Source organism: Ornithorhynchus anatinus, chromosome 4 (genome assembly GCF_004115215.2).
Source record: "Ornithorhynchus anatinus isolate Pmale09 chromosome 4, mOrnAna1.pri.v4, whole genome shotgun sequence".
NCBI classification, from domain to species: domain Eukaryota; kingdom Metazoa; phylum Chordata; class Mammalia; order Monotremata; family Ornithorhynchidae; genus Ornithorhynchus; species Ornithorhynchus anatinus.
The window spans coordinates 40,831,444-40,858,112 of NC_041731.1; the positions used below are offsets into that span (position 1 = coordinate 40,831,444).

The 26,669-nt window shown below is 49.6% G+C and overlaps 1 protein-coding gene across 1 annotated transcript in view; it reads right to left on the reverse strand.

Annotated features, from left to right (window-relative positions):
- Positions 1–7,372: 7,372 nt before the first annotated feature.
- Positions 7,373–26,669, reverse strand: part of GPSM1 (G protein signaling modulator 1) — a 151,201-nt gene continuing 131,904 nt past the window's right edge. The window contains exons 12-14 of the mRNA XM_029063160.2: positions 20,998–21,151; positions 12,268–12,476; positions 7,373–10,723 (exon numbers count right to left, since the gene is read on the reverse strand). Of these exons, the coding sequence (XP_028918993.1) occupies positions 10,496–10,723; positions 12,268–12,476; positions 20,998–21,151 (591 nt within the window). The 3' untranslated portion in view covers positions 7,373–10,495. The remainder of the gene's footprint in view (positions 10,724–12,267; positions 12,477–20,997; positions 21,152–26,669) is intronic.

Here is a 26,669-nt window from a genome sequence, read left to right on the forward strand (position 1 = left end):
TATTAAGTGCTTTCTATGAGCTAAGCACTGGGGTAGCTTCAAGAGCAACCCAGCAGACGCAGTCCCTGCCCCACATGGGGTGCACAGTCTAAGGGGGGAAACTGAGGCTCAGAGGAGTTAAGGGATTTCTCCAATGTGCCACAGAAGGCCCGGTGCCCATTTTCAAGCCCAATCTGCAGGGCTTTGAACTTAGAACGGGGATGCTGGGGCTTTAAAAGACAACCACTTTCGATACAAATTCTCCAGGACTCCCCCCATGACGGTTAAGTTACTTTCTGTAGAACTGGTGGGGTTAACGAGAAATCCTTTCTCGTCAAAGTTTGGGGATTGTTTCGAAAAAGTCTTGTAGCTCTCCCGTGTTTTCACAGCTCTTCCAAGAGTTTAGCTAGCGCTTATGGAGATATCAGGGACGGGAGGTGTAAAGAGTAGTTTTTTCAGTATCCGGTGGGGAAATAGCCTGGACTTCACAAAGCTTCTGCATCCTTTGTCAATCAATCACGGGGCTTTATCGTACACTTACTGTGTGCAGAGCAGTGTACTAAGTGCTTGGGAGAGTAAAATACATCAGAATTGGTAGGGCACGTTCCTTGCCCACAAGGAGCTTACAGTCCAGAAGGGGAGACAGAGAGTAATATAAATAAATACATTATGGATATGTACATAAGAGCTGTGGGGCTGAGGGAGGAGTGAACCAGGGGTGCAAATCTTAGGGCAGGGGTGATGGAAAAGGGAGCGGGAGAAGGGGAAATGAGGGCTTAGTTGGGGAAGGCCTCTTGGAGGAGATGTGATTTCAGTAAGGCCTTGAAGCTGACATTTGGGAGTTGAATCGTGTGAACCTGGTGTGATCTCTGCCCCAAACTGAGTGACGGATTCCATTTCTCATCGCTCATTCTGCAGAGCGGTGGGTGATCACTTTCTTCTCTCAGAGAAAACTTAAGCGGTGGAACACAAACTACCCCTCACTCGAAAGCGTTACCTTGACTCAGCCAGCACCCGGTATAAAGTGAACAAAGTCTCCAAATATAGAATCCGTGACATTCTGAAGTTCACAGAGTTTCCCACTTGTCAGAAAGTTAATTCCCACAACAGTTATCATTTAAATCAGAACTTGAGATCCAAGCCCACCAGTTTCCCTGGTGAATAATAACACTGCCAGTTGTTTAGGCAGGAGGTGGGGATCGGGGTTGCTGGATACCTTCTTGCTTGAAGAGACCTTATTTTCTTTCCACCTCACCCACTCTCCTGCCCAAAGGTTATGCTGACTTTCTCCCCTCTCCAACCCCTGACATTCCCTCTTGCTCTTTCCTTCATCTTCCAGGTGTGCAGGAGGGTAATGGGTGGGTTCCCTTCCTCTCCGTCTCATCCCCAACTGGCCGGACTGTCTGTTCTAAAGGTGCTAAATTGGGCCGAGATGATGGGTCAAGAGAAGGAATGGGTAATTGTAATCCTGAATAATTATATGGTATTTGTTAAGCGCTTACTCTGTGCCAAGCACTACTGGGTAGATGCAAGTGAATCAGATAAGACACGGTCGCTCTCCCACATAGAGTAGGAGGTAATGGGATTTAATCCCCATTTTACAGATGACAAAATGGAGGCTCAGAGAAGTTTAGGAGACTGGCCCAAAGTCACACAGCAGACAAGTGGCAGAGGCAGGATTAGAACCCAGATCCCCTGACTCCCAGACCCGTGCTCATTCCACTAGGCCATGCTGCTTCTCTAATGGTGAAATTACCCTGGGTGGCTAGAACAGTTAACTCATAGCAAGCGCTTAACCAATACCATAAAAGACAAAACCAACAAACAGAACAGAGTAACAAATAGCACGATTATTATTATTACCATTATTAATAAAACAGGGTGTGCAAGATGACTCTGATTTTTCCTGGCCTCTGTGAGGGGCAGAGAGTGGCGTTGTCAGGGCAGCCAGGGGAAGGCTTGGGTCGTCCAGCTCACCCAGGGTCCCACCAGGAACAAGATAACCAGGTCCCACATGGGACTTAGAGTCTAAATGGGAGGGAATACAGGGAGTACAGTGAGGGAACTGAGGCACAGAGGACTGAAGGGACTTGCCCAAAGTCACACACAGTAGAAAAGTGCCGGAGCCAGGATTAGAAACCAGGTCTTCTGACACCAGGGCCCGTGCTCTTTCCATTAGGTCCCTCTGTTTCCAAGTCCCAGCAGGTGCACCTTTTATAACAGAAAATAAAGTGGGCAGGTTCGCTTGCTTTGGGTGAAAAATTCTAAGACCCAGTTTAGCAGTTCAGTTCACGGCACCAGGCTTAAAGTTCCAGCTAAACTTACTTAGAGATAACTGGAGTTATTTATGTCAGTGCTTTCATTCAGGATCATCATATCATTCCTCCTTTGGAGAAAGCCTTCAGTTTTAGTTTTCCTACTGCCCTCTCACCTTGTGCTTTGGCTGGCAATGTCTTCGCTTCTCCCCTTTTGTGGGCCCAAGCCCCCATGGCATAGCGGATAGAGTATGGACCTGGGGGTCAGAAGGTCATGGGTTATAATCCCGACTCCTCCTCCTCCTGCCTGTTGTGTGACCTTGGGCAAATCATTTCACTTTTCTGGGCCTCATTTACCTCATCTATAAATAGGAGATTGAGACTGTGAGCCCCAGTGGGACAGGGACTGTGTCTGACACGATTTGCTTATATCCACCCAGCACTTACTATGGTGCCTGGCACAAAGTATGCACTCAACAAGTACCACAATCATTATTATTATTCTTAGTTTAGGAAATGTCTTCCGCATCCTCCAACCTCTTGCTCAGCTACTGCTGTGGCCACACTCCGGAACTGGCTTTTGTGGGAAGAGCACTTTTGAGAAGCCAATTTAGAAAAGCTGCCTGGCCGTCTGTCAAATGAACCAACGGTTTCTTGGCTGTGGTCCAGCACCCACTTCTCGGCAAACGCCTTCTAAATTTGGCTTTGTGCTTGCCGCTGGAAGTCCACGGCGCCGTCCTTTCGGGACCGGACCGCAGGTCCCCCTTTCTGCAAGAAGATATGCAACTTAGGGATGCCCACTTCGGGGCTTTTCCCTATCCGCATAGTTAAGCCGTGAAGCAGTATGGTCTAAATGGATAAATCACAGATCTGGGAGTCAGAAGGACTTGGGTTCTAGTCCCCACTTCATCACTTGTCTGCTGTGTGACTTTGGACAAGTCACTCCACTTCTCTGTGCCTTAGTTCCCTCATCTGTAAAATGGGAATTAAGAGTGTGAGCCCCATGCAGGACAAGGACTTTATTCAACCTAACAAACTTGTATCACCCCAATGCTCATTAGAGTGCCTGGCACATAGCACTTAAATTGCATTAAAAAAAATGTTTTGCCGTGAGCTGACAAATTTCACAGGCTGACTATTATCATATTCTCTTTGGAGTATGTGCTAAGTGCTTCCTCTGTGCAAAGAACTGTACCAAGGGCTGGGTTAGATACAAGATCTTCAGTTCAGACATGGTCTCTGTCCTATGTGGGGTTTCCAGTTTTAGGGGGAGGGAGAAGAGGCATTACATCCCCATTTCACAGATGAGGAAATACATGTAGGTGAGAAGTGTAATGACTCACCAAGGTCACACAGCAGGCAACTAGAGGAGCTGGGATTAGAACCTAGGGCCCCTGACCCCCAGGCTCTGTCCATTAGGTCACCCTGCTTCTTGATTTGGGCTTCACTTACCTGTGAGCAGTTACTCTAGCCTGAATTAGAAATTGAAATTAGGGAATAATTGCACACACTTGGCTCTGTTTCCAAAGAATGGGGAGCGGTCTTCGAAACTGGTGACATGAGGGAAGTGGAAAAGACATGTGGCCCCATCCATATCTCCTGTGCCCTCCCCACCAATCCTGGTACCCTTAAACCCCCAGCCTGCCTCACCCTCCTTTTTTTTATAGTTGCCCTTCCCTGCCTGGGTCCACCAAAAGAGGTTAATAATAATAATGTTGGTATTTGTTAAGCGCTTACTATATGCCGAGCACTGTTCTAAGCGCTGGGGTAGACATAGGGGAATCAGGTTGTCCCACTTGGGCTCACAGTCTTAATCCCCATTTTACAGATGAGGGAACTGAGGCACCGAGAAGTTAAGTGACTTGCCCAAAGTCACACAGCTGGCAAGTGGCAGAGCCGGGGTTTGAACCCATGACCTCTGACTCCAAAGCCCGTGCTCTTTCCAGTGAGCCACGAGGTTAGTGGTGGTTAGGTTGGGGAGGGGGCAGTGGTCCCTCTCATCCCTGCCAGTCTCCTCTTTTTTTAATGGCTTTTGTTAAGTGCTTACTATGTTCCAGGCACTGTACAAGCACTGGGGTAGTTACAAGCTAATCCGGTTGGACATAGTCGCTGTCCCACCAAGGGTTCACAGTCTTAATCCCCTTTTTACAGGTGAGGTAACTGAGACAAAGAGAGGAGAAGTGACTTACCCAAGGTCACATAGCAGACAAGTGGCAGAGCTGGGATTAGAACCCAGGTCCTTCTGGCTTCCTGGCCGGTGCTTTAGATTCAGAGAGGCTGTAAAATGTGTTAAACTCCTGTAAATGGGGGAAGCAGAGTGGCACCTGCATGATTTTCCTTTTGGAGGCTCCACTTTGGAAAAATAACCGATCCCCAGCCTCTCAAGATGACCAGATGGCCATCAGGTGGTCTGGAGCCATTTTTATGCAAAGTATGAGAAACATGAGGTGATGACACCTGGCTATCAAAGTGAGCAGCAGCCTTGGGGTTCCCAATTACTTGGAATAAATAGAAGGGGCTTTCAGACCCAGTGCATCTGCATAGAGAGACAAGACACCAGACCTCCAGCCTGCCACACCCACCTTTTTAATAGTTGCCCCTCCCTGCCTGGATGCCCCAGAGGTGAGTGGCAGCAAGGTTGAGGACGGGGTGGTGGTCCCCTTCATCCCGCCAGTCTCCTCTTAGCTCTTGGCACCCAGGTGACCCCCAAAGTGCAGGAGAGTCAGAGGGCTGGGGCAGGGACTCCGGGCCCAAATGTTTTTTTCCTTTTTAAAGAGATGGCTACAATGGGTTTGAGGTTTCCCCCAAACTCCAGGGGCACAGGTATTAAGGCGGGGGGCTCCCCTCACATTTAATTAAAGCTTTTAATCCCACAGGCAACGGGCGGGACTGAGTGAGAGAGGCTTCCCACTTCCAAAGACCAGGTCGGTTTCCTCTCTTCTCCTGTAAGGCGCTTAGGGCTTAGAAGTGGCAGGCATTGTTCTTTTCACATCTCCCCAGTTTGTTTTTCCTCCGGTCCAGAAGCTCTTTTCTCAGAATAATGAGAGAAGAGGGAAGTATTAGTGTTTCGAATGGATCATGCCTAATTTGGAAGTTTGAAGTTGTAGAGAACCCACCCATGGGGATAAAAGCAAACTCTCCCCAAATAAGAAGCGTCCTTGCTCCAGGAGAGCAAATGATTGAGCATACCAAAATTCTCTGGCTCCTTTCCCCCGGATGAAGCAGAGATCCAAAATGCAGGCTACTTTCCCTAGAACAGGGCAGAGGAAAGGATGAACCACAGCAGTCCTATAGTGGAAACATTCGGGGAGGGCTTTGGCTTCTTTTGATTTCAGGTTCCAAGTGCGTCACCCCTTCCCCAGCTTCTGGAGGGTTGAGTTGAACCCTTCTTGAATAATGGGAGTTCTGGGGGGGGGGCTGAGCCTGTCTTTGGGCGTCCCTGCATCCATCCAACCGGGACTGGTGGGTGACAGAGGGGCTGCCGGACGCTTATCTCCCCTCCGCCCTCCGGCTCTCCGCCTCTGAGGAAGGGGGAAGGACAGATGGGAGGGATGGGTTGCTCTTCCACTGCAACCCCAGCAAAGGGGGTGTGTGCCCATGTGGGTTCGGAGGGCAGAAACTCTAATCAGCTGACTTGGCTGCTTAGTACATGCTCTGTACACAGTAAGCGCTCAATAAATATGATTGAATGAATGATAGCTTTTTAAAAACATGGAACTTAAGTTCTTACTATGTATGAGGCACTGTTCTAAGCATAGGAGTAAATACAAGCTAATCATGCCCCTTCTTGGGCTCCCCATCTTAATCCCCATTTTACAGGTGAGATAACTGAGGCCCAGGGAATTATTATTATTATGGATTTTGCTAAGTACTTACTATGCCAGGCATTGTACTAAGCACTGGGGTAGATACAAGCAAATTGGATTGGACACAGTCTCTGTTTCACATGGGGATCACACTATAAATCCTCATTTTACATATGAGATAACTGAGGCCCAGGGAAGTGAAGTGACTTGCCCAAAGTCAAATAGACAAGTGGAGGAGCTGGGATTAGAACCCAGGTCCTTCTGACTCCCAGGCCGGTGCTCTATGCACTAAGCCATGCTACTTCTCTTACTTTGGTCAGATTTGGTGGAGGATTGCCTTAATGAGGCTGGAGAGTCTAGGCGGATTTTGTCTCCCAGGTGTTCTGCTTCCTGCTTTTGAGTAGGTAAACTGAGAGCTAGTCCTAATAATAATCATTGTGGTAGTTGGGAAGCACTTACTAAGTACCAGGCACTGTACTAAGCAATGAGGCAGATAAAAGATAATCGGGTTGGATGCAGCCCCTACCTGGCAAGGGAATCACAGTCTAAGGAGGAGGGAAAACAGGAATTTCACCCCCATTTTACAGATAAGGAAATGGAAGCCCAGAGAAGTTAAGTGACTTGTCCAAGATGACCTGTCAGGGTGGGAGCCCAATGAGTATTTTTTTAAATGATATTTTTTAAGTGCTTACTATGTGCCAGGTACTGTACAAGGCCCTGTGGTATATACAAATTAATCAGGTTGGACACAGTTCACATAATAATGTTGGTATTTGTAAAGCGCTTACTATGTGCAGAGCACTGTTCTAAGCGCTGGGGGAGATACAAGGTGATCAGGTTGTCCCATATGGGGCTCACAGTTTTAATCCCCATTTTACAGAGGAGGGAACTGAGGCACAGAGAAGTTGTGACTTGCCCACAGTCACACAGCTGAAAAATGGCAGGACAGGGATTTGAACCCATGACCTCTGACTCCAAAGCCCGTGCTCTTTCTACTGAGCCACGCTGCTTCTGTAACCCACATGGGGCTCACAGTCTTAATCCCTATTTTGCAGATGAGGTATCTGAGGCACAGAGAAGTGAAGTGACTTGCCCAAGTTCACCCAGTGGACAATTGGAGGAGGTAGGATTAGAGCCCAGGTCCTTCTGACTCCAAGGCCCGTGCTCTATCCACTAGGCCACGCTGCTTCTCCGTACAAACTACTGCATGGCAATCACTGGGGAGGGGGCACTGCAATCATCTTTGGGAAGAACAGCCTCATTCCAGCTGGGGGATGGGAGGCGAAGGGAAAGGAGAGGAAGATGGTTGAGTTCCATTCTTGCTGACACATATTAGAACACAAAATACTTTATTGAGCACAACCCCCCCTACCCAAAGCTGTATTTATATACCTATACATATATATTAATTCATTTGGCAGATATTTTATTCCTTCTTTTAGAAAAAAAATGTACCTCCTGGTTTGGAAACTACCCATTGATGACATTAGCAAATGCACAGGTAAAAAATAAATAAGCAAGTACATTCAAGTATACGGCAATGACTCAATGTCTCTCTAAAAGCTGGGACACCGCCCCCCCCCCCCCCCCCGCCCAATCCCAGATCCCTCTCTGTGTTGCTTGTCCTGATCCCGCCGAAGTGGCTGGTCACATGGTCTCCGGCCCGCAAGTGGACTCTTCTTCATCAGCCAGATCTCGTCCGCGAGATTCCGGCCGCTCCGTTCCAACTCAGGAGAGCTTTTTGTCCCTTTTCTTCCCTCCTGCCCCCTACCCAAATGCTGGTCTTCCAGTTTCCCGGGCCTATTGCCCTTAAGGTTGAATCTCGAGGTACCAGGGGCTGCCTGCGAGTGCTGGGAAGGTCCTCATACTATGCAGCAGGTAGTGGGAATCAGAGAGAGTTGGAAAGGGGGAGCAGTGGAAATAGTCATCAAATTGGGTCCTGGGGCAATGGAGATTCGGGAATATCAGAGCATGGAATCCGGTCCCCAGCTCCTCAGGGTGTGTGGGCAGGTGGGACCTCTGCCGTGGGATTTCCGATACCCCCTGACTGTAGGTTGTAAGCTTGTTGTGGGCAGGGAATGTGTCTACTAACTCTGTTATATTGTACTCTCCCAAATGCATAGTACAGTTCTTTGCCCACAGTCAGCACTCAATAAATCCTACCAATTAATCGATTTGTCTATCCAAAAGCCCCAGGGGGAGACCACTCCCCGAGGAGTTCATGTCATGGGAACAATCTGTTAGGGGTGGCAGTTGGGGGTGTAGGGGGAGAGATCTTGTTTTATCTAATCCAGGTGGGAGGCCCTCCTATATACACTTGTGCTTGAAGTTCCAACTCAAGGGAGTCTATATGCGGGGAGCAACGAATAGGGGAATGAGGATCTAAAGGACCCAGAGATGACCTTGTTTAACAACTGGGCATTTAAGATCTGATGGAAGGGCAGGAGACTAGGATGACTTCAACCTAGACAAGGGTACGACTTGGTTGACTTCAAGTCCAATTCTTTCAGTCAAAGGCTTGGGTCTTTTGTATTCCGGGGGAGCCTGGTCCACTAGCCTCCTCTCGGGTACCCGGCCTCTAGGTTTCAGAACGTTTGAAGTTTACGTGACGAAGCCTGAGTGCTTTTTTTCCCATCAGGAAAAGGAATGTTTTCAAGATAGAGGTCGGTGCCGTGAAGCCCACGCCGTCTCCAACCCGGCTTTCAGAGGAAAGAACTTAGCCAGCCTCTGGAGAAACGTGGTTTGGTTTATATCAGGGAAACAAGGGAGGGTCTTGAGGGAGTTCAGGGCCCTCTCGCACTCCCTGTACTAAATGTGCTCTCTTTGTCTTGGCAGCACTAGGTAGTAGGGGAGACTACAGGGCTGGAGGGAGGCTTAATGGGGTTTCTGAACACCTCTCTTGCTTTGCTGACTGTTTCGAGGTCTGCCTCAGGCATGGGAGCAGAGGTGGCTATAGTGGGAGCAAAAGGTGTGGGGCAGGGGCTGAAGCCTTTAACAGGAAGTCGGTCCTCTGGGCCTCAATGATTTTTCAAATAAGTTACCCCCTTCCCCTCCCTCCCGGCTTTGAAAGTTACAGAAGCTCCAGAAAGCTTTGCAAACTGGTAAACACATACTTGATCTGCATTCCTCTACTTTAAAACTGTCCACACAGATTTATTACTTTAGTGTTGAAACATTTGTGGAAGTTTATGCTCAGCTTTGTTCTCCAAACACTTAAAGAAAAAAAAAGACCACTGAAAGAGAACACTTCTTTTGTTTCACATTCAGAGTGAAGCTTTTTGGCTTAGCTCCCTCTCCTTTCTGTAGAGCACCAGGAAGCTGCCCGCCCCAGGCTTGATCTAGGGGCATGGGGATGGGGAGGGGAGGAGAGGTCCTGTTTTCTAGGCCCTCTGGTTTATTACTTCTGTGCAGCTGCTGCCGCTGTTTCACATATAGAAGCTTCTCTGGGCCAGCGATTATCCCGGGTGCAAAAATCCATCAAAATAGCTGCCGTCAAGAAAGCAGCTGCAGCTTCACGTATATGATACCGGAGTTGGACCGGAGACTTGGAGAGGTGACGAATAGAACCTGGGCCACAGAAACACTAGCCATGGAGCTAGCCCGGGATCCCTCAGATAGCAAGCTTAAAGCATCTTTTTCCCAAATGGAAATGCTCTCCCCAGCTTCAGCGTGGCCGGTGCAGTGACCCTGGAGGTTTCACATTTTATTGGGCACATGAGAGGAGCTCCACGGGCTAGGTGCACGCCGTATGGGGCACAGCAGGAAGTTTGAAGGGCGTGATGCCGCATTGCTATTTTTCAGGATGGGACGTGAAAATGAGAGACTAGTGCCAGCGGCCCTGTGCCAGATCTGGCGTAGTCTGGGTGTCGGGGGAGTGAAAGTGGGAGGGTGTTCCCCGGTCAGGTGTGGGAAGAGCTCCAAGAACATCCTGGCTGCCAGTTTGCCTGGGATGCTCTTCTGTTCTAATTGTTGAAGAAAAGGGGAGGGAGATGGCACATCCCCAGTGCACTGGGTCACTGGACAGAGCGGGAAGGGTGCAAAATTCCTGTGGATGTGTGGGAAGGGGAGGGGTGTTGTGCGGGGGAAGGAGAATGCCCCTCCACTGCCCAGGATCAGCCGATTAATTGTTGCTCTGATGTCTCTTAACTTAAGCCCCATCCGGCCCACTTCCGTCCAGGACCTGACCCCAAATATGCCTGAGCGGTGTTGGTAGCTGCCCTCAGCAAGACACGACACCCCCACCGGGGGATACAGAGCTACAGGGGATCCTCCGCTTCTCCAAGATCCCAAGGTACGGCACCGAGAAGGTGACCGCCAGGCAAGTGGGTGGGTCTAAACATTCCTCTTGCTCAGGGGTTCCTCAGTGGGGGAGTGGCAGGAGGGTCTTGGAGCCATCTGGATGTCTTTGGGGTGTCTTTGTTGCTGTTCCATGGGGTGGGTTGGGGGGTGGGAATCTTAGCTGGTACTGGGCCTTCGGTGTTGTGGGGCCTGAGATTCCCCACTCTCCTCCTCCTCCTCCTCGTCATCCTCCTCCTCTTGGCTGGAGGCCAGGTCCACCCTCTGCTCATCCATCCGCTTGGCTTGGACCCTCTGGATGAGGCTGAAGAAGTCTTCGTCGGGCATGGTGGGGCCCCGGGCGATGGCATCCGGAGGGGCACAGCGCTGCTCGTCGATCCGGGATGACTGGGTCCCGGCAAGGAGAAAAAGCTAGAGTTAAGACGTTTCCCGTGTGGAAACAGTGGGACAGGACCGCTCTTGATCTGCTGCTGTCTTCAGGGGAAGTGGGGACATGATGGGGAGTTCTCGTCCTCCCCCACAGCTGAGCAAGCTAGGGTTTTCCATCAGCGGTAACTGTGCCTCGGCTTAGCCTCACTGATGACCCCCTTCCTGTCTCTCTTCCTTGGGGTGAAGTAATAATAATAATAATAATAGCTGTGGTATTTTTTAAGTGCTTACTATGTGCCGGGCATTGTAGTAAGCGCTGGGGTGGATACAAGCAAATTGGGTCATACACTATCCCTGTCCTACATGGGGCTCACAGTCTTAATCCTCGTTTTACAGATGAGACAACTGAGGCCCAGAGAAGTGAAGTGAGCCCATTGTTGGGCAGGGATTGTCTCTACCTGTGGCCTAATTGTACATTCCAAGCGCTTAGTATAGTGCTCTGCACATCGTAAGCACTCAATAAATACGATTGAATGAATTGAATGAATGAATGACTCCCAGGCCCACGCTCTATCCTCTAGGCCACATGAAGTGATCTGGTTCATAGATGAATGTACCTCCTTTCCCCCTGGTTCTGGGCCCTCGGGATCCTTTATCCCTTATGAGGTGGGTGGAAGATTGTTAGCTTCCTCTGCCCCTCTGGCCTCCTCACCTGTCTCCCAGCAGCTGCTCCCCGAGGGAGCCTGGCAGAGAGAAGGGGACCCTAAGGAGTTAGAGCAGCAGTCACCCCAACCAATAGCATCACTGCAAACAAAATGGTTCAGCCGCCTACAAAATGGTTCAGCCGCCTATGGCCTCCCCACCACCACCAACAAAAAATTGGGGGCCTTAAATGGAGCCCACGGTATTAGTTAGCCACTAGCTGACCCCTAGAAATTGCTACTCTTGAACATCTGGTCGGCAATCCAGCGTCCCGGAGGGACTGAGAAGCAAACTCTTCTAGGCCTTGGAAAAGAAAATATCTCCTTACATCTGACCCACCCTCAGCTGGGTTAGGGAGCCGACCGTCCATCCCGACCGAAGCCCATCCCTGACTCTGTACATGAGCTTTGTCTCCATTAGTATCTGCTTCATTTTTTAACTCCCTAAGTATGATTTATGGGAAATTAAGTTGTGGGGTAGTTTTGGAGCCACTTCAATGTAAATTGTCTCAAACAGGAAGGGAATGCTTACTTTATTCAGTTTAAAATGATAATAAACTATTTAAATGGGCAGGGGAATGTGACAGACCTATATTTTAAACTTCCTGGTATGGGCAACGAGTGGGACGTAATTAAATAATGTAAAGTGCATAAGAATAAAACCAAGTGCTTTGGAGACTCTGTTCTGAACTCCAGGGGGTTCTTTTGACGGCTCCTATTTCCGTCTCTGTGTAGGAAAGAGAGGGGCCAAGGGTGGTCATCCCTGGATGAGGGGATTCAGGAGGCGGAGCAAATGGGGACCCTACAGAAGTGTCTGTTTTTTGAAAATGGGGCAAGTTTGCAGAGGGGTGAAGGTCCTACCTGGCACTTCATGAGCATGTTGAAGAATTCATCACCGGGCTCCTGAGCGTCCCCCTCCACCCGCAGGTGGCCTAGATTGTTGTGGGTGATCCGCAGGCCGGGGAGGCTGCCCACGTTGGCACGCTGGTCGTCCAGCCGGCGGCTCTGGGAACTGGCAATGAGGTCAAAAAATTCCTCCGTCTGGGGAGACGCCATCAGGGAAGACTGGGCTGTAGATGGGGGATGGTGTGAGAGAGTTGTTTCGATCAGTCAGTCAAACAAGTGGTGGGAATTATTGAATGCTTACTGTATGCAGAGCACCATACTAAGTGCTTCAGAAAGTACAGCGTAACAGAGTTGGTAGACACATCCCCTGCCCACAGTGAATTTACAGACTAGAGCAGGAGACAGAAATGAATAGAAATAAATTACAGATATGGACATAAGTGCTTTTGGGCTGAGGGAGAGGTGAATAAGGAGTGCAAATCAAGTGTAAGGGCAGCAAGGAAGGGAGTGGGAGAAGGGGAAATGAGGGCTTAAGCAGGGAAGAACAAGAAGGCGGGTGAGCAGAGCCAACCTAACCCCATGTTAAAGGGATTTCAAGCTGGATGGCTCTACCCAGCCTTCATCAGCCTTTCCCTTTCAGTCTTAGCATACCCCTTAGTCCCAGAACCCACTTTGTGGATCATGGCTTGGGGAGGGAGAACCCCCATTTCTATCCAAACACATCCATAGGTGTCCTGGAGATCTAGATATTCTAAGGGCACACAAGAAAGGAAGCCTCCCCGAGATGGAGGAAAAGCAACGGACACAACTGGTAAAACTCTCAGGCGGAAGGGAACGGGCCAGTGCCACTGAGCCACCGCTTCCTCAGACCCAATCGATCTCCCTTCCTTCATCGGATTACTTCCACATCTCCATCAGAGCCCATGATTTTGTCCCGGAGGTTAGGAGGGTGGGAGCCCGGAAAGGACTGTGGTGTAACAGGCCTTTCTCTGGCCCTGCCACCTCTGGGTCTCTATAAGGCGAAGAGTTGGGATCAATGGGCCTGGAGGCCTCCAGGTTCACCCCTGTAGGCCACTGAGAAGGCAGAACACAAGTAGCAAAGTGGGGCAGGGGATGGTGGCATTCTTAACTGTATGAAAAGTGCCCTTCCCTTACTGATGCATCTGTGTCAGGAAAGAGGGCATGGGAAAGGGAGAGGAGCAGAAAAGAAGAACCAGGGTTGAAGGATTCAGTTCTCTCCTCTGGTGGTGACTTGGTCAGAGATCCCTCTTCTCTCTTGGAGCTTCAGTTTACTTAATTGATGAATGAGGGTGTGGGCTGGATTAATAGGGGTGATGCTAAGCACTCACTAAATACCACTGATTGATAAAGTCACCAGATGGTGCTAAGTACTGCATTATGGTACAAAATTACAACCTCATATTTTTTAGTGCCTTCTCTCTAGAACAGTTCGAGCAGGATTTAGGTAAATTCATAGACTTACAGAGAGATCCACAATGGGCTATTAGAGAGACGGTTAGGAACATGGAATGGGGAAAAGTTGGGGATGAATTGTCTTTCCCTAACAATCTGGCTGTTGAAGAGGGCACCCATTACACAGCCTGCCGAGCACCTCATTTCTACTGTCAGAGCTGGAATCCTGGGTTGGGTGGACCACAGAACCCATCCAGTAATGGCATGGCTTCTCTAGGAGGGTAATGCAACCTGGAGAAGAGGGAATCCCACAACTCCATTGGCTCTTTGGGGACTGAAACTGGTCCCTAATGGAGCCAAAGATAGATGGGTTTGTGCATACGATACAACCTGTAATGATGAGCTGGAATCAGAGTGACCTAGTGGATAAATCTGGCCTGGGAGCCAGAGGACCTGTGTTCATAATAATAATAACTGTGGTATTTGATAAGCGCTTATTATGTTCCAGGCACTGAACTGAGTGCTGGAGTGGATACAAGCAAATTGGGTTAAATACAATCCCGGTCCCAAGGGTCCTCACAGTCTCAATTCCCATTTTACAGATGAGGTAACTGAGACACAGAGGAGTGAGTTGCCTTGCCCAAAGTCAGCACAGCAGACAGATGGCAAAGCTAGGATTAGAAGCTAGGTCCTCCTGACTCCCAGGCCTGTGCTCTATCCACTACACCAAGCTTTTTATCTGTTCTAATCTAGGCTTTTCCACTTGCCTGCTGTGTGATCTTGGGCAAGTCACTTAACTTCTCTGAGCCTCATTTTTCTCAATTGCAAAATGGGAGTTTAATAAGAATGATGGCATTTGTTAAGCACTTACTATGTGTGAAGCACTGTTCTAAGCGCTGGGGGGGGGCATACAAGGTGATCAGGTTGTCCCACGTGGGGCTCACCATCTCAATCCCCATTTTACAGATGAGGTAACTGAGGAACAGAGAAGTTAAATGACTTGCCCAAAGTCACACAGCTGACAAGCAGGCAGAGCCGGGATTAGAACCCATGACTTCTGACTACCAAGCCCGTGCTCTTTCCACTGAGCCATGCTGCTTCTACTTGACTATGTGCCTCATGTAGGAGAGCACCTATATACGGTCTGATTAACTTGTATCTACTCCAGTGCTTAGAACAGTGCTTGACACAAAGTAAGCACTTAAATAATGTAAAAAAAAAAAAAAAAGGAACCATGGGTCTGAAGGCTTGTGGCAGGGAACTGTAGCTCTCAGCATTCCTCTTTCCTACCTCTGCAGCCTGCCAGGAGGGTCTCAGCTGGAGGATAGCCCTCTGTCCCGCTTCTGATCCGAGGGCCAATTTAATGAGCCCTAACTACAGAGTACTCCTCCGAGATGCAGGTGAGGGAAAGAAAGTAATTATATCTAATTTGGGGATCTGGTGGAGGGAGAGGGGCAGCTGGAGCAGCAATAATCACAGAGAGCACCGCACTTAATTTCCCCCCATCCTTTGGGATCCATACATCCTTTTTTGTCCCAAGCCCCCCATAATGGGCCATCCTGAGGATTATGGTGCTTGGGAGTTTTTCCCATCCTCCAAACCAGCAGAGGGAAAGCAAATTGTGGAATTCATCCACTTTTCAGCTCCCAATTTCTAGTCTCGGAGGCCTCCCGCCTGTAATTGGCAGTATGATCAGTCCTGCAGGAACCTAACACTTACATACAGCTGTCCTTTGTGCTTGAAGAACACCCCATTGATGGCAAAATTCACCTATGGGTTTATGTGTGGCTGAAGAAGTCAACGCAAAACCCACAGTCCTGACCACAGATCAAGACCCATCTGTTTGTTGTGCTGACATGTTGTTGGTCTTCTGCAGCGGCTGGATCAGTTTTCCCTTCTGCCCCCTTGTTCACAATCCTTCCGAAGCCTCTGCTCGAAAAGAGACATTCCTTTCTGGACCACCGTGCACCAGCCTGGCTTATTAGGGGCAGTTAACTCCCAGCTTTCAGCAGAGACGTGGCCATCCATCAATCAACCATATTTATTGAGTGCTTACTCTGCAGAGCACTGTATTAAATGCTTAGGAGAGTCCAATACAACAGAAGAGGAAGACTCATTCCCTGCCCACAATGAGCTTACAGTCTAGAGAGGGAAATGGACATCAATATGAGTAAATATTCTCAGCAGCAACCCAACTAGTAGATTTTTATGTGCTGGGCCTTTTAGGTACCTAAGAGCAGTGGAGGGAATTTTTTAAGGCAGAAGAGCAGAACCTTGGGAGGAATTTGGAGCACTTTGTTCCAAATGTACAAATCAGAGACAAAATAATAAGCAAAATTAGCCTCTTCAGTTATTGAATCAATAGCTGAGGGACTGTGGGCAAGAGGGCTGCAGTGTCAAAGAGCCCCTTGATGGACCGGATCTGTGTCTAATTCGCACCTGAATATTTTTTCCCAACCCTTAGTACAGTGCGCTGCATGCAATAAGCCCTTAATAAATGTTATGATTACTACTGAAGGCCAAGGTAGCACAGCATCCTGTGCTTGCAGGAGCTAAAGTAATGTGTGGGGTCCCATGGGGGAAGGGGGGCATCACGCTCTCAGTCAGTGAATCATATTTATTTAGCACTTACTGTGTGCAGAACACTGTACTAGGTGCTTGGGAGAGTACAGTTCAACGATAGACACATTCCCTGTCCACACTGTAAGTCTGGTCTCTTCAGATGCTCTTTGCATATATGGCTGTCCTTAGGCTTGAATTTCTATTCCAGGAGAAAGATGGGAGTTTGGGGAGGCCCCATCCCATCTACCTCCGTTCTCCGGACAAAAACATCAAAACGGAAATGGACGACTTGAAGAAGATGAGTCTTAGATGCAAGGAAGACTTTTTCCTGGTTTGCTACTAACTTGTGAGAGGTGGGTGAGGGGCACTAGGGAAATCAGCATGCCAAGGGAGAAATGGTTTCCCTGATGTTTACAGGAGTGGGAAAAGGCCTGGGCAGAGTCTGGGCCAGAAGGAAGTTCCTGAGGGTTAAGACCTTCTCAGAGCCAGCCTGCCCTCGCTGTGGGAAGAAGAGAGGGTTTCTGCCCATGAAGGGGGCTGCCAACATATCCCCGGGGGTCCCACACTGGAGTGCGTTTGAAAAAAATGACATTTGGAGGGGCGGGGCCAGATGGTGAGTCCTTCCCCCCAGCCTCCTGGAGGGTGAAATGGGGTGGGAGTTACCGGGGAGGGAAAGAGTTAGCTTTCAAGAGATGGCTTGGCTGGGGTTGTTGTGGGGTCAAGCAGGCATTCAGCTGACTGGGGAAGGCAAAGTTTCAAAGACCTTCCCAAGATTCCCATCGTAAATGTTAGACATTAATGTTGCTGTTGTCCCTGCATTGGGAAAGCAAATCAGGGGTTGTAAGTTCTTGCAGAGAGTGTTGAGAGAGCAAACTTTTAATAAATGCCATTATTTATTAAGCACCATTATACTTCTAACTGTAAGCTTCTTATGGACAGAGAACTTGTTTACCAACTCTGTTATATCGTGTTCTCCCAAGTGCTTAATATAATGCTCTCTGCCCACAGTAAGCTATCCATAAATATGATTGATTGATGATTAGTACTGTTAGTAATAACCAAATGTCCCTCCTTCCCCTCCTTCGAAGCCCATATCATTCGCCTCTACCACCCACTCCAGTTACTTGTCGCCGTCATCTACCGCCCTCCCGGTCCCACCTCCGACTTCTTCAACCACCTTGACCCCTTTCTCACCTTCCTTCTCTCCTTCTCTCTGCCCACTCTGATCCTTGGAGACTTCAACATCCATACGGATGTACCCGACGACTCCTCTGCCGCCCGCCTGCTATCCCTCCTCGACTCTGCCGACCTCCTCCTCCACCATACCGCGCCCACTCACCGACTCGGTCACACCCTCGATCTCGTCATCTCCTACCGCTGCACTATCTCCTCACTCACCAACTCTGAAATCCCTCTCTCGGACCATAACCTTCTCACCTGCCTCATCTCTCACACTCCCTCCCCCTGCAAATCTTCGCTACTGCCCCACAGAGACCTCCGCTCTCTCGATCCCATCCGTCTTTCCAATAGCATCTCGCCTCACCTTGCCGCCCTGTCCTCTCTTCCCACTCTCGACGATCAGGTCTCCGCTCTCAACTCCACCCTCTCTACTCATCTCGACTCTCTCGCCCCCCTTTCCCTCCGCCGCTCTCGCGCCACTAACCCACAGCCCTGGATCACCTCCTCCGTCCGCCTCCTACGCTCCTATGCTCGAGCTGCTGAGCGCCGCTGGCGAAAGTCCAAGCACCGAGCCGACCTCACACACTTCAAATTTATCCTTTCCTGCCTTAACTCTGCCCTCTCCTCCGCCAGGCAAAGCTTCTTCTCCTCCCTCATCGACACCCATGCCCGTCACCCCCGCCGATTGTTCCGGACCTTTAACTCTCTCCTTAGGCCCCCTGTTCCTCCCCCTCCCCCATCTCTCACCCCTAATGATCTGGCCACCTATTTCCTCACGAAAATCAACACGATCAGGTCTGAGCTCCCCAAAGTCACCCCTCCGCCTCTCCCCTCCCCCCCCAACAACCCCCTCCCCTACTTTCCCATCCTTCCCTGCAGTATCCTCAGAGGAGATCTCCTCCCTCCTCGCAAGTGCCACCCCCTCCACCTGCGCCTCGGACCCCATTCCCTCTCACCTTCTTAAAACCATCGCCCCTGCCCTCCTCCCTTCCTTAACTTCTATTTTTAACCACTCAATCTCCAAGGGCTCCTTCCCCTCTGCCTTCAAACACGCCCACGTCTCCCCCATCCTAAAAAAACCCGCTCTTGACCCCACTTCCCCCTCCAGTTATCGTCCTATCTCCCTACTACCCTTCCTTTCCAAAATCTTAGAACGAGTCATCTACAATCGATGCCTAGAATTCCTTAACTCCCATTCTCTCCTAGACCCCCTCCAATCTGGCTTCCGTCCCCTCCACTCTACCGAGACTGCTCTCTCTAAGGTCACCCATGACCTCCTTCTTGCCAAATCCAATGGCTCCTACTCCATTCTGATCCTCCTTGACCTCTCTGCTGCCTTTGACACTGTCGACCATCCCCTCCTCCTCCATACCTTATCTCACCTTGGCTTCACGGACTCTGTCCTCTCCTGGTTCTCCTCTTACCTCTCTGGCCGATCATTCTCGGTCTCCTACGCTGGAGCCTCCTCCCCCTCCCATCCTTTAACTGTTGGAGTTCCTCAAGGGTCAGTTCTTGGCCCTCTTCTGTTCTCCATTTACACTCACTCCCTCGGTGAACTCATCCGCTCTCACGGCTTTGACTACCATCTCTACGCAGATGACACGCAGATCTACATCTCCGCCCCTGTCCTCTCCCCCTCCCTTCAGGCTCGCATCTCCTCCTGCCTCCGGGACATCTCCACCTGGATGTCGGCCCGCCACCTAAAACTCAATATGAGCAAGACTGAGCTCCTCATCTTCCCTCCCAAGCCCGGTCCGCTCCCAGACTTCTCCATCACCGTGGATGGCACGACCATCCTTCCCGTCCCGCAGGCCCACAATCTCGGTGTCATCCTTGACTCGTCCCTCTCGTTCACCCCACACATCCTATCCGTTACCAAGACCTGCCGGTTTCACCTCTACAATATCGCCAAGATCCGCCCTTTCCTCTCCACCCAAACGGCTACCTTACTATTACGGGCTCTCGTTATATCCCGGCTAGACTACTGTGTCAGCCTTCTCTCTGACCTCCCTTCCTCCTCTCTCGCCCCGCTCCGGTCTATTCTTCACTCCGCTGCCCGGCTCATCTTCCTGCAGAAACGATCTGGGCATGTCACTCCCCTTCTTAAACAACTCCAGTGGTTGCCTATCGACCTCCGCTCCAAACAAAAACTCCTCACTCTAGGCTTCAAGGCTCTCCATCACCTTGCCCCTTCCTACCTCTCCTCCCTTCTCTCTTTCTACCGCCCACCCCGCACGCTCCGCTCCTCTGCTGCCCACCTCCTCGCCGTCCCTCAGTCTCGCCTATCCCGCCGTCGACCCCTGGGTCACGTCCTCCCGCGGTCCTGGAACGCCCTCCCTCCTCACCTCCGCCAAACTGATTCTCTTTCCCTCTTCAAAACCTTACTTAAAAATCACCTCCTCCAAGAGGCCTTCCCAGACTGAGCTCCTCTTCCCCCTCTACTCCCTCTGCCATCCCCCCTTTACCTCTCCGCAGCTAAAGCCTCATTTTCCCCTTTTCCCTCTGCTCCTCCACCTCTCCCTTCCCATCCCCACAGCACTGTACCCGTCCGCTCAACTGTATATATTTTCGTTACCCTATTTATTTTGTTAATGAATTGTACATCGCCTCGATTCTATTTAGTTGCCATTGTTTTTACGAGATGTTCTTCCCCTTGACGCTGTTTAGTGCCATTGTTCTCGTCTGTCCGTCTCCCCCGATTAGACTGTAAGCCCGTCAAACGGCAGGGACTGTCTCTATCTGTTGCCGACTTGTTCATCCCAAGCGCTTAGTACAGTGCTCTGCACATAGTAAGCGCTCAATAAATACTATTGAATGAATGAAAATGTCTTCCATAAACAGGGTAGGAATTTCAAGGATGCATGTAAGATCCTATCAGGACCAATTTTTCAAGAATCAATCAATCAAACTATCAATGGTATTTTTTGAGTCCTCACTGTGTGCAGAGCACTAGCGCTTGGGAGAGTGTGATAAAGTAGAGTTAGTGATAATAATAATAATAATAATGGCGGTATTTGGCACTGTACAAAGTGTTGGGGTGGATAGAAGCAAATTGGGTTGGACACAGTCCTAGTACCACATGGGGCTCACAGTCTAAGTCCCCATTTTACAGATGAGGGAAATGAGGCCTAGAGAAGCTAAGTGATTTGCCCAAGGTCACAGAGTAGAAAAATGACAGAGCTGGGATTACAAACCAGGTCTTTCTGACTCCCAGGCCCGTGGTCTATCCACCACACCACGCTGCTTCATACTTTCCTGCCCTCAAGGAGTTCATAATCTAGCTGATAGGAGGAGAGCCACCGGAACTGAGGATGAGGTACCTGTCCTTGGGGCAATGGAGCCCTGGGCCAGGTTTGGTGTTAATCGGGCTTACCCTCTTCCAAATGCCCCAAGCGTTTCCTGGATAGTGCCCTCCCTTGGGAGTCCCCCACCCCTTGTAAAAAACTAATCAAGATCCTCTTATGCTTGGGATGGTCCTTGCCTGGAATGAGGGGGCTCGACCAGATGCTCTCTGGCTGGCAGTCCTCTCCTGGGTCCTCCTACTGCCCTTCACCCTGGCCTGGGTCAGTAAGACCCCCCCCCCCAACTTACATATTCTGTCTTCTGGGGTCGGGGTGGCTGCAGCTTCCGCTGCCCCCGTCTGGCTTTCTTCCAGCGTACAGCGCTGATCATCCATCCGGTTGCTTTGAAACTTACTCAGGAGGTCGAAGAAGCATTCCTCATCGGAAGGGGCCCGCTTGATTTTCTGGACAAGAGAGGGGGAAGAAGGTCAAGCCAGGGCAATGGCCCCATCTGAGCTCTTCTGTCCATTACTAATCATGGAGAAAACCACTAGCACTCCTCTCTCCCCTCCCGTACTTAGGAGAGTACAATACAACAGAATAAGCAGAAACATTTCCTGCCCATAATGAGCTTCCTTGTGTCAGAGGACTGGTCTCCTCCACAGAGAAAGGGTGGGAAGTGATCTCTGTGTTTTAAAATATCTCCATGTGTTAAACAAACCAGGCACTAGAGATCCTGAACTCCCTGCTTTGGTCCAGGCACCTGGCTCCTTCTACTCCAGTTTTTATGAGACCCGCTTCAAACAGAAGGCGTTCAGACATCTTTGTCGTCCATCTCTTCATCATCATCAGCAGCAGCAGCAGCAACTGCAGCAGCAGAATTGGTGAGCACCGATTTTTGTGACTAAAATTGAATCAGAACCTTGCAGGGCACTGAGAAGAAGTAAAACACAAACACCCTCTGCCCTCTAGGGACTTACAGTCTAAGGGGAGCTTATGACAGGATGATAGTAGTAGTAGTTGGAAGTAGTAGCAGTAGTTGTAATAATAATAGTATTTATTAAACACTTACTGGGTGCAGAGCACTCTTCTAAGCACTGGGAGAGAATACACAGGTGGGAATTAGACATGGTATGGGTGCAGGAGGTGTACTTACCCTCCCACACCTGTCCCTTTCACTATTTCAGTGGCAAGAGCACGGGCTTGGGAGTCAGAGGTCGTGGGTTCTAATCCCGGCTCCACCACATCAGCTGTGTGACTTTGGGTAAGTCACTTAACTTCTCTGTGTCTCAGTTACCTCAACTCTAAAATGGGGATTAAACCCCACGTGAGCCTCCACGTGGGCCAACCTGATAACCTTGTAAATAACCCAGTGCTTAAAACGGTGCTTGGCACATTGTAAGTGCTTATACCATCATCAATATTATTATTATATCAGTCCACTGCAAAGCAAGATTCAGGCCTCGTTGAGGCTGGGGATCCACATGAGAAGAGCTTGGGTCTGGGAGTTAGGAGACCTGGGTTAATCCCAGCTCTGCCACTGGCCGGCTATGTGATCTCGATCAAGTCAGCTAACAGCGCTATGCCTCGGTTTCCTCATCTATGACACGGGGATAAGACACCTGCTTGCTTTATCTCTCAGTTTGTGAGCTTCAAGTCGGGTAGGGATTGTGTCTGATCTGAGTCCCTTTGTGCCTAACCCAAACCCAGCGCTTGATACTTGGTAAGCGCTTAATAAGTAGCACTGAAGCAGGAAACGGGTCTTCCTACTCTGTTGTATTGCATTCTCCCAAGCGCTTAGTACAGTGCTCTGAGCACAGTAAGCACTCAGTAAATACCACTGATTGATTAATTTAAAAAATGGGGAGAGAGAAAGCTGCGTCTCTCTGTGTGCTATCGTGAGCTACTATTAGAATCTGTTGGCTGGAAGGCAGGTGGGCTTCTGTGTTCCTCCCCTTCTTCCCCAGCCCAACTCCTAAGGATCTTCTCTGGACACCATCCCACTTGGTTCTTTTAGCTCTGTCCCAGGTGACCCTCGATTTGTGCGCAGGGTGAGCTGAGCCAGTGTTGAAACTGGGGATACAATGGGTGGGATGGAAGGTTGGAGCATCACTCCATGGCACTTTTAAGTAGAGGCCCCAGGAGGCAAGTCTCCCCCCAACACAATACCCACTCCAAAGAAGGAGCAACCCATTACTGTGGAAGTAGAGGGTGAGTGGGAGACAGAAAGAAAGAGCTGTTCAAGAATACCAGGATGCAGAATTCTACTCTTCCCTCACCCCGCCATTTTCTGGAAAATGGGAAGTGAAGATGATGAGGATGGAGCTAGTATTTATTAAGTGCTCACTATGTGTCAAGTACTGTTCTAAGCGCTGGGGTTAGATACAAGCTAATCAGGTTGGACACAGTTCTTGTCCTACAAGGGGCTCACGGTCTTAATCCCCATTTTACAGATGAGGTAACTGAGGCACAGAGAAGTGGAATGACTTGTCTGGTCCCATATCCCAAGATTCCTTTGATCCTCCAGTTCTGTCTACCTGCTCGTTTTGCTTCTCCCCAAGTCTCCGGGTAAAATTCAGTCTGATAGCCCAACCCAGAGAGATCAGAGAGGAGAGACAGGACATAATAAACAACTCTTGCCCTCTGTCTGATTCTCATTAGCCCCACCGCCTAAGGTTAAGTGACTAATTCATGGAGTCTTGTGGCAAGAAGCAGAGGAGGCAGGTCACATTAGAGAGGGAGAGCCGGGGATACGTCCCTCTGCCATCAACTCTGGCTTCACTCAACCTTCCATCTGCCTCCTCTCTGCTTCTGCCCTTCTGCCTCTGATGCTCTAAATGGATTGGTAATAGTAGTTGAGGGGTTTATTGAGCGCTTGCTGTATGCTCAGCAATAGGCCTTTTATGCTTATGCGGAGCACTTTATACCAAGTGCTGGAGGGGGGGAATACAAAATAAGCAAATTCAAACGCAGTCCCTGTGCACCAGAGGATCACAATCTAAGCGGGGGAGGACAGATACTTAAAAAAAGAAATAAATGATAGACAGTTACAGACAATGGGAACATTCAAATACAAGAATCAGTAGCAAAGGGAGTAGGAAGTATAAGTCTTCCCTTAGTCTGCCAAGTCTTCCCAACATTTGAACATTTCCAAGCTCTGCTACAGTGAGTGCCAGCCAGGTCTAAACTGCATCAGCTTCCATGGGCAACTCCCATCCCCTCCTGCCCCACAGGAACTCAGGAGGAATTCTAAGACCCTCCGGCTCCTCGGAGTCACTGGGGTCAGACTGCAGCCCAACAATGCCCCACCATACTGCCTGGCTGGAAACAGTGAAACCTGAGGGAGAACCCCAAAAGAGTAGCATGGGGTCTGGAGGCATATTAAGCCCGTGTCCTGGCCAAGACCACTGCCCCGGGTGGTCCGGTAGCCAGCTGTCTGGTTGATCCAGCCGGATGTGTTGCCAGGTCCGGGGGAAAGCTGCATTTCTCCAACAGACCCTGCTCTAGTGGGGCCTACCGAAGAGTGGCTGGGTGAGAAGGGTATCCTAGTACATAAAGCCCAGGCCTGGGAGTCAGAAGGTGCTGGGTTCTAATCCCAGCTCTGCTGCTTGTCTGCTGTGTGACCTCTTAGGCAAGTCACTTCACTTCTCTGGACTTCAGTTACCGTATCTGTGAAATGGGGATTAAGACCGTGAGCCCCACGTGGAACAGCAACTGTGTCCAACCTGATTAGCTTGCATCTATTCCAGCACTTAGTACAGTGCCTGGCACATAGTTGCGTTTATGAAATGACAGAGGGAAGAAAAGGGGAATTAATTGTATTCGTTGAGCACTTACTGTGTTCAGAGCACTGTTCTAAGTACTTGGGAGAGTATAAAGTAACAGCAAATAGATACATTCCCTCCCACGATGAGCTTCTAGTCTAGAGGACGGGTTGAAGAGGTGGATTCCAAAGAGTCTTGCTCATTTCCCAACTGGGGATGGGGCTCCCCAGTAGGTAAGGAGCAGTCTCTGAGATCCACAGCACGGCAACAGCAAAACCTAGAACTCCAGCTCTCCTGCTGTGGCATCTAACCGCCAGACTCTCTCTGAATTGAAGCAGTGTTGAAGACATTCTTCCGGAATGACCGAGAACAGTTTCTTCCTGGCGGCTCCTCGAGGCCAAGAGATCCCACCCAGAACACAGCTCTGCTTGCACACAGCCGTCAGAGGTTTGGTTCCCTGGGAGAGAGCAGAGGGTACCAGAATGGTGGGACAGGCAAGGCTGAAGACCTTGGCCCTCCTGGGAAGTTGGCAATAGTAATAATAGTATTAATAATTGTGCTACTTAAGTGCTTACTGTGTGCCAGGCACTGTTCTGAGCACTGGAGTAGATACTAGATAATTGGGTTGGACACAGTCCCTGTCCCACAAAGCACTCAGTCTTAATCCCTATTTTACAGATGAGGAAACTGAGGCACAGAGAAGTTAAGCGATTTGCCCAAGGTCACAGAGCAGAGAAGTAGCAGAGCCAGGATTCTAACTCAGATCCCTCTGACTCCCAGGCCTATGCTCTTTCCATGGATCCGTGCAGTTACTGCTGGCAGTAGCCGTGACATTTATGGCACACTCATTGCCATAAACACTTGGAGGAAAGGGGCTTGAAGTGCTCCAACCTGGCAGAAACTCTCACCTAGAGGAATCTTACAGTCCTCTAGACTATAAGCTTGTTGTGGGCAGGAAACAAGTCTACCAACTCTGTTGTGCCGTGCTCTCTCAAGTGCTTAGTACAGTGCTCTGCACAGAGCACATACTTACTATATACAATTGATTGATTGACATAATAATAATATTTGTGGTATTTGTTAAGGGCTTCCTGAGTGCCAGACACTTTATTAAGCACTGGTGTGGGTACAAGCAAATTGGTTGGACTCAATCCCTGTCCAACAAGGGGCTCACAGTTTCACTCCCCATTTTACAAATGAGTTAACTCAGGCCCAGAGAAATGAAGTGAGTTGCCCAAGGCCACACAGCAGACAAATGGCAGAGCAGGAATAGAGCCCACAGCCTTCTGACTCCGTGCCATGCTGCTTCTCTGTGAGAGTTGAACTTTGGACCCTGTTTTTCCTCACTTCCCAAACTCCCCTCTCCTCAGTTAGTAGGACCAATTTCATCTCCTCTGGGCAGGGAGCTATCCTGGTGCTGCAATCTGAATCCCCTCATGCCTAACCAGGCAGGTGGGGGAACTTAATGCCATCTTTATATGTAACTAAGCTGGCAGAGAGCCTGGCACCCATCAGATCCCCGCTTCCGGTTGGACCAGACACTGCCTTTGAGCTTGGTTTTTCCCTTTGCTCATAATAATAATAATACTAATGGTATTTGTTAAGTGCTTACTATGTGTCAAGCACTGTTCTAAGTGCTGGGGTAGAAACAAGGTAATCAGGTTGTCCCCTGTGGGGTTCACAGTCTTAATCACCATTTTATAGATGAGGTAACTGAGGCACAGAGAAGTTAAGTGACTTGCCCAAAGTCACACAGCTAATTAGTGGCAGAGACAGGATTAGAACCCATGATTTCTGACTCCCAAACCTTTGCTCTTTCCACTAAGCCATGCTGCTTCTCTAAATTCCTCCTATTAAAGCATAGCTTCTTGAAGGTGGAGACAAGTCCAGACCCACTCCTGGATCCAAACTCCTGCCTTCTCCTCTTCATTTTGGACCCCAGCTTCTCTGAGCCAGAAACCAGATTAAAACACCTCACTTCACATTACACTTGCTTCTGCACAAAGAGAAAAATGCAATATTGAGAGCTTAGGGTGAGGTGAGGAGATAGGAGATATTTCATCTCGGCTGCAAGTCCAGGTTCTGAGCATTGCCGTGGGTTACCTGGTTACCTGATTACCTTCCCGGAACTGACAGAGAGGGGGATGGAGGCCAGATGGATGAAGGCCAGGGATGTGGGCTTAAACTGGAGATTGGCCACATCTATAAAGCCTTTCCT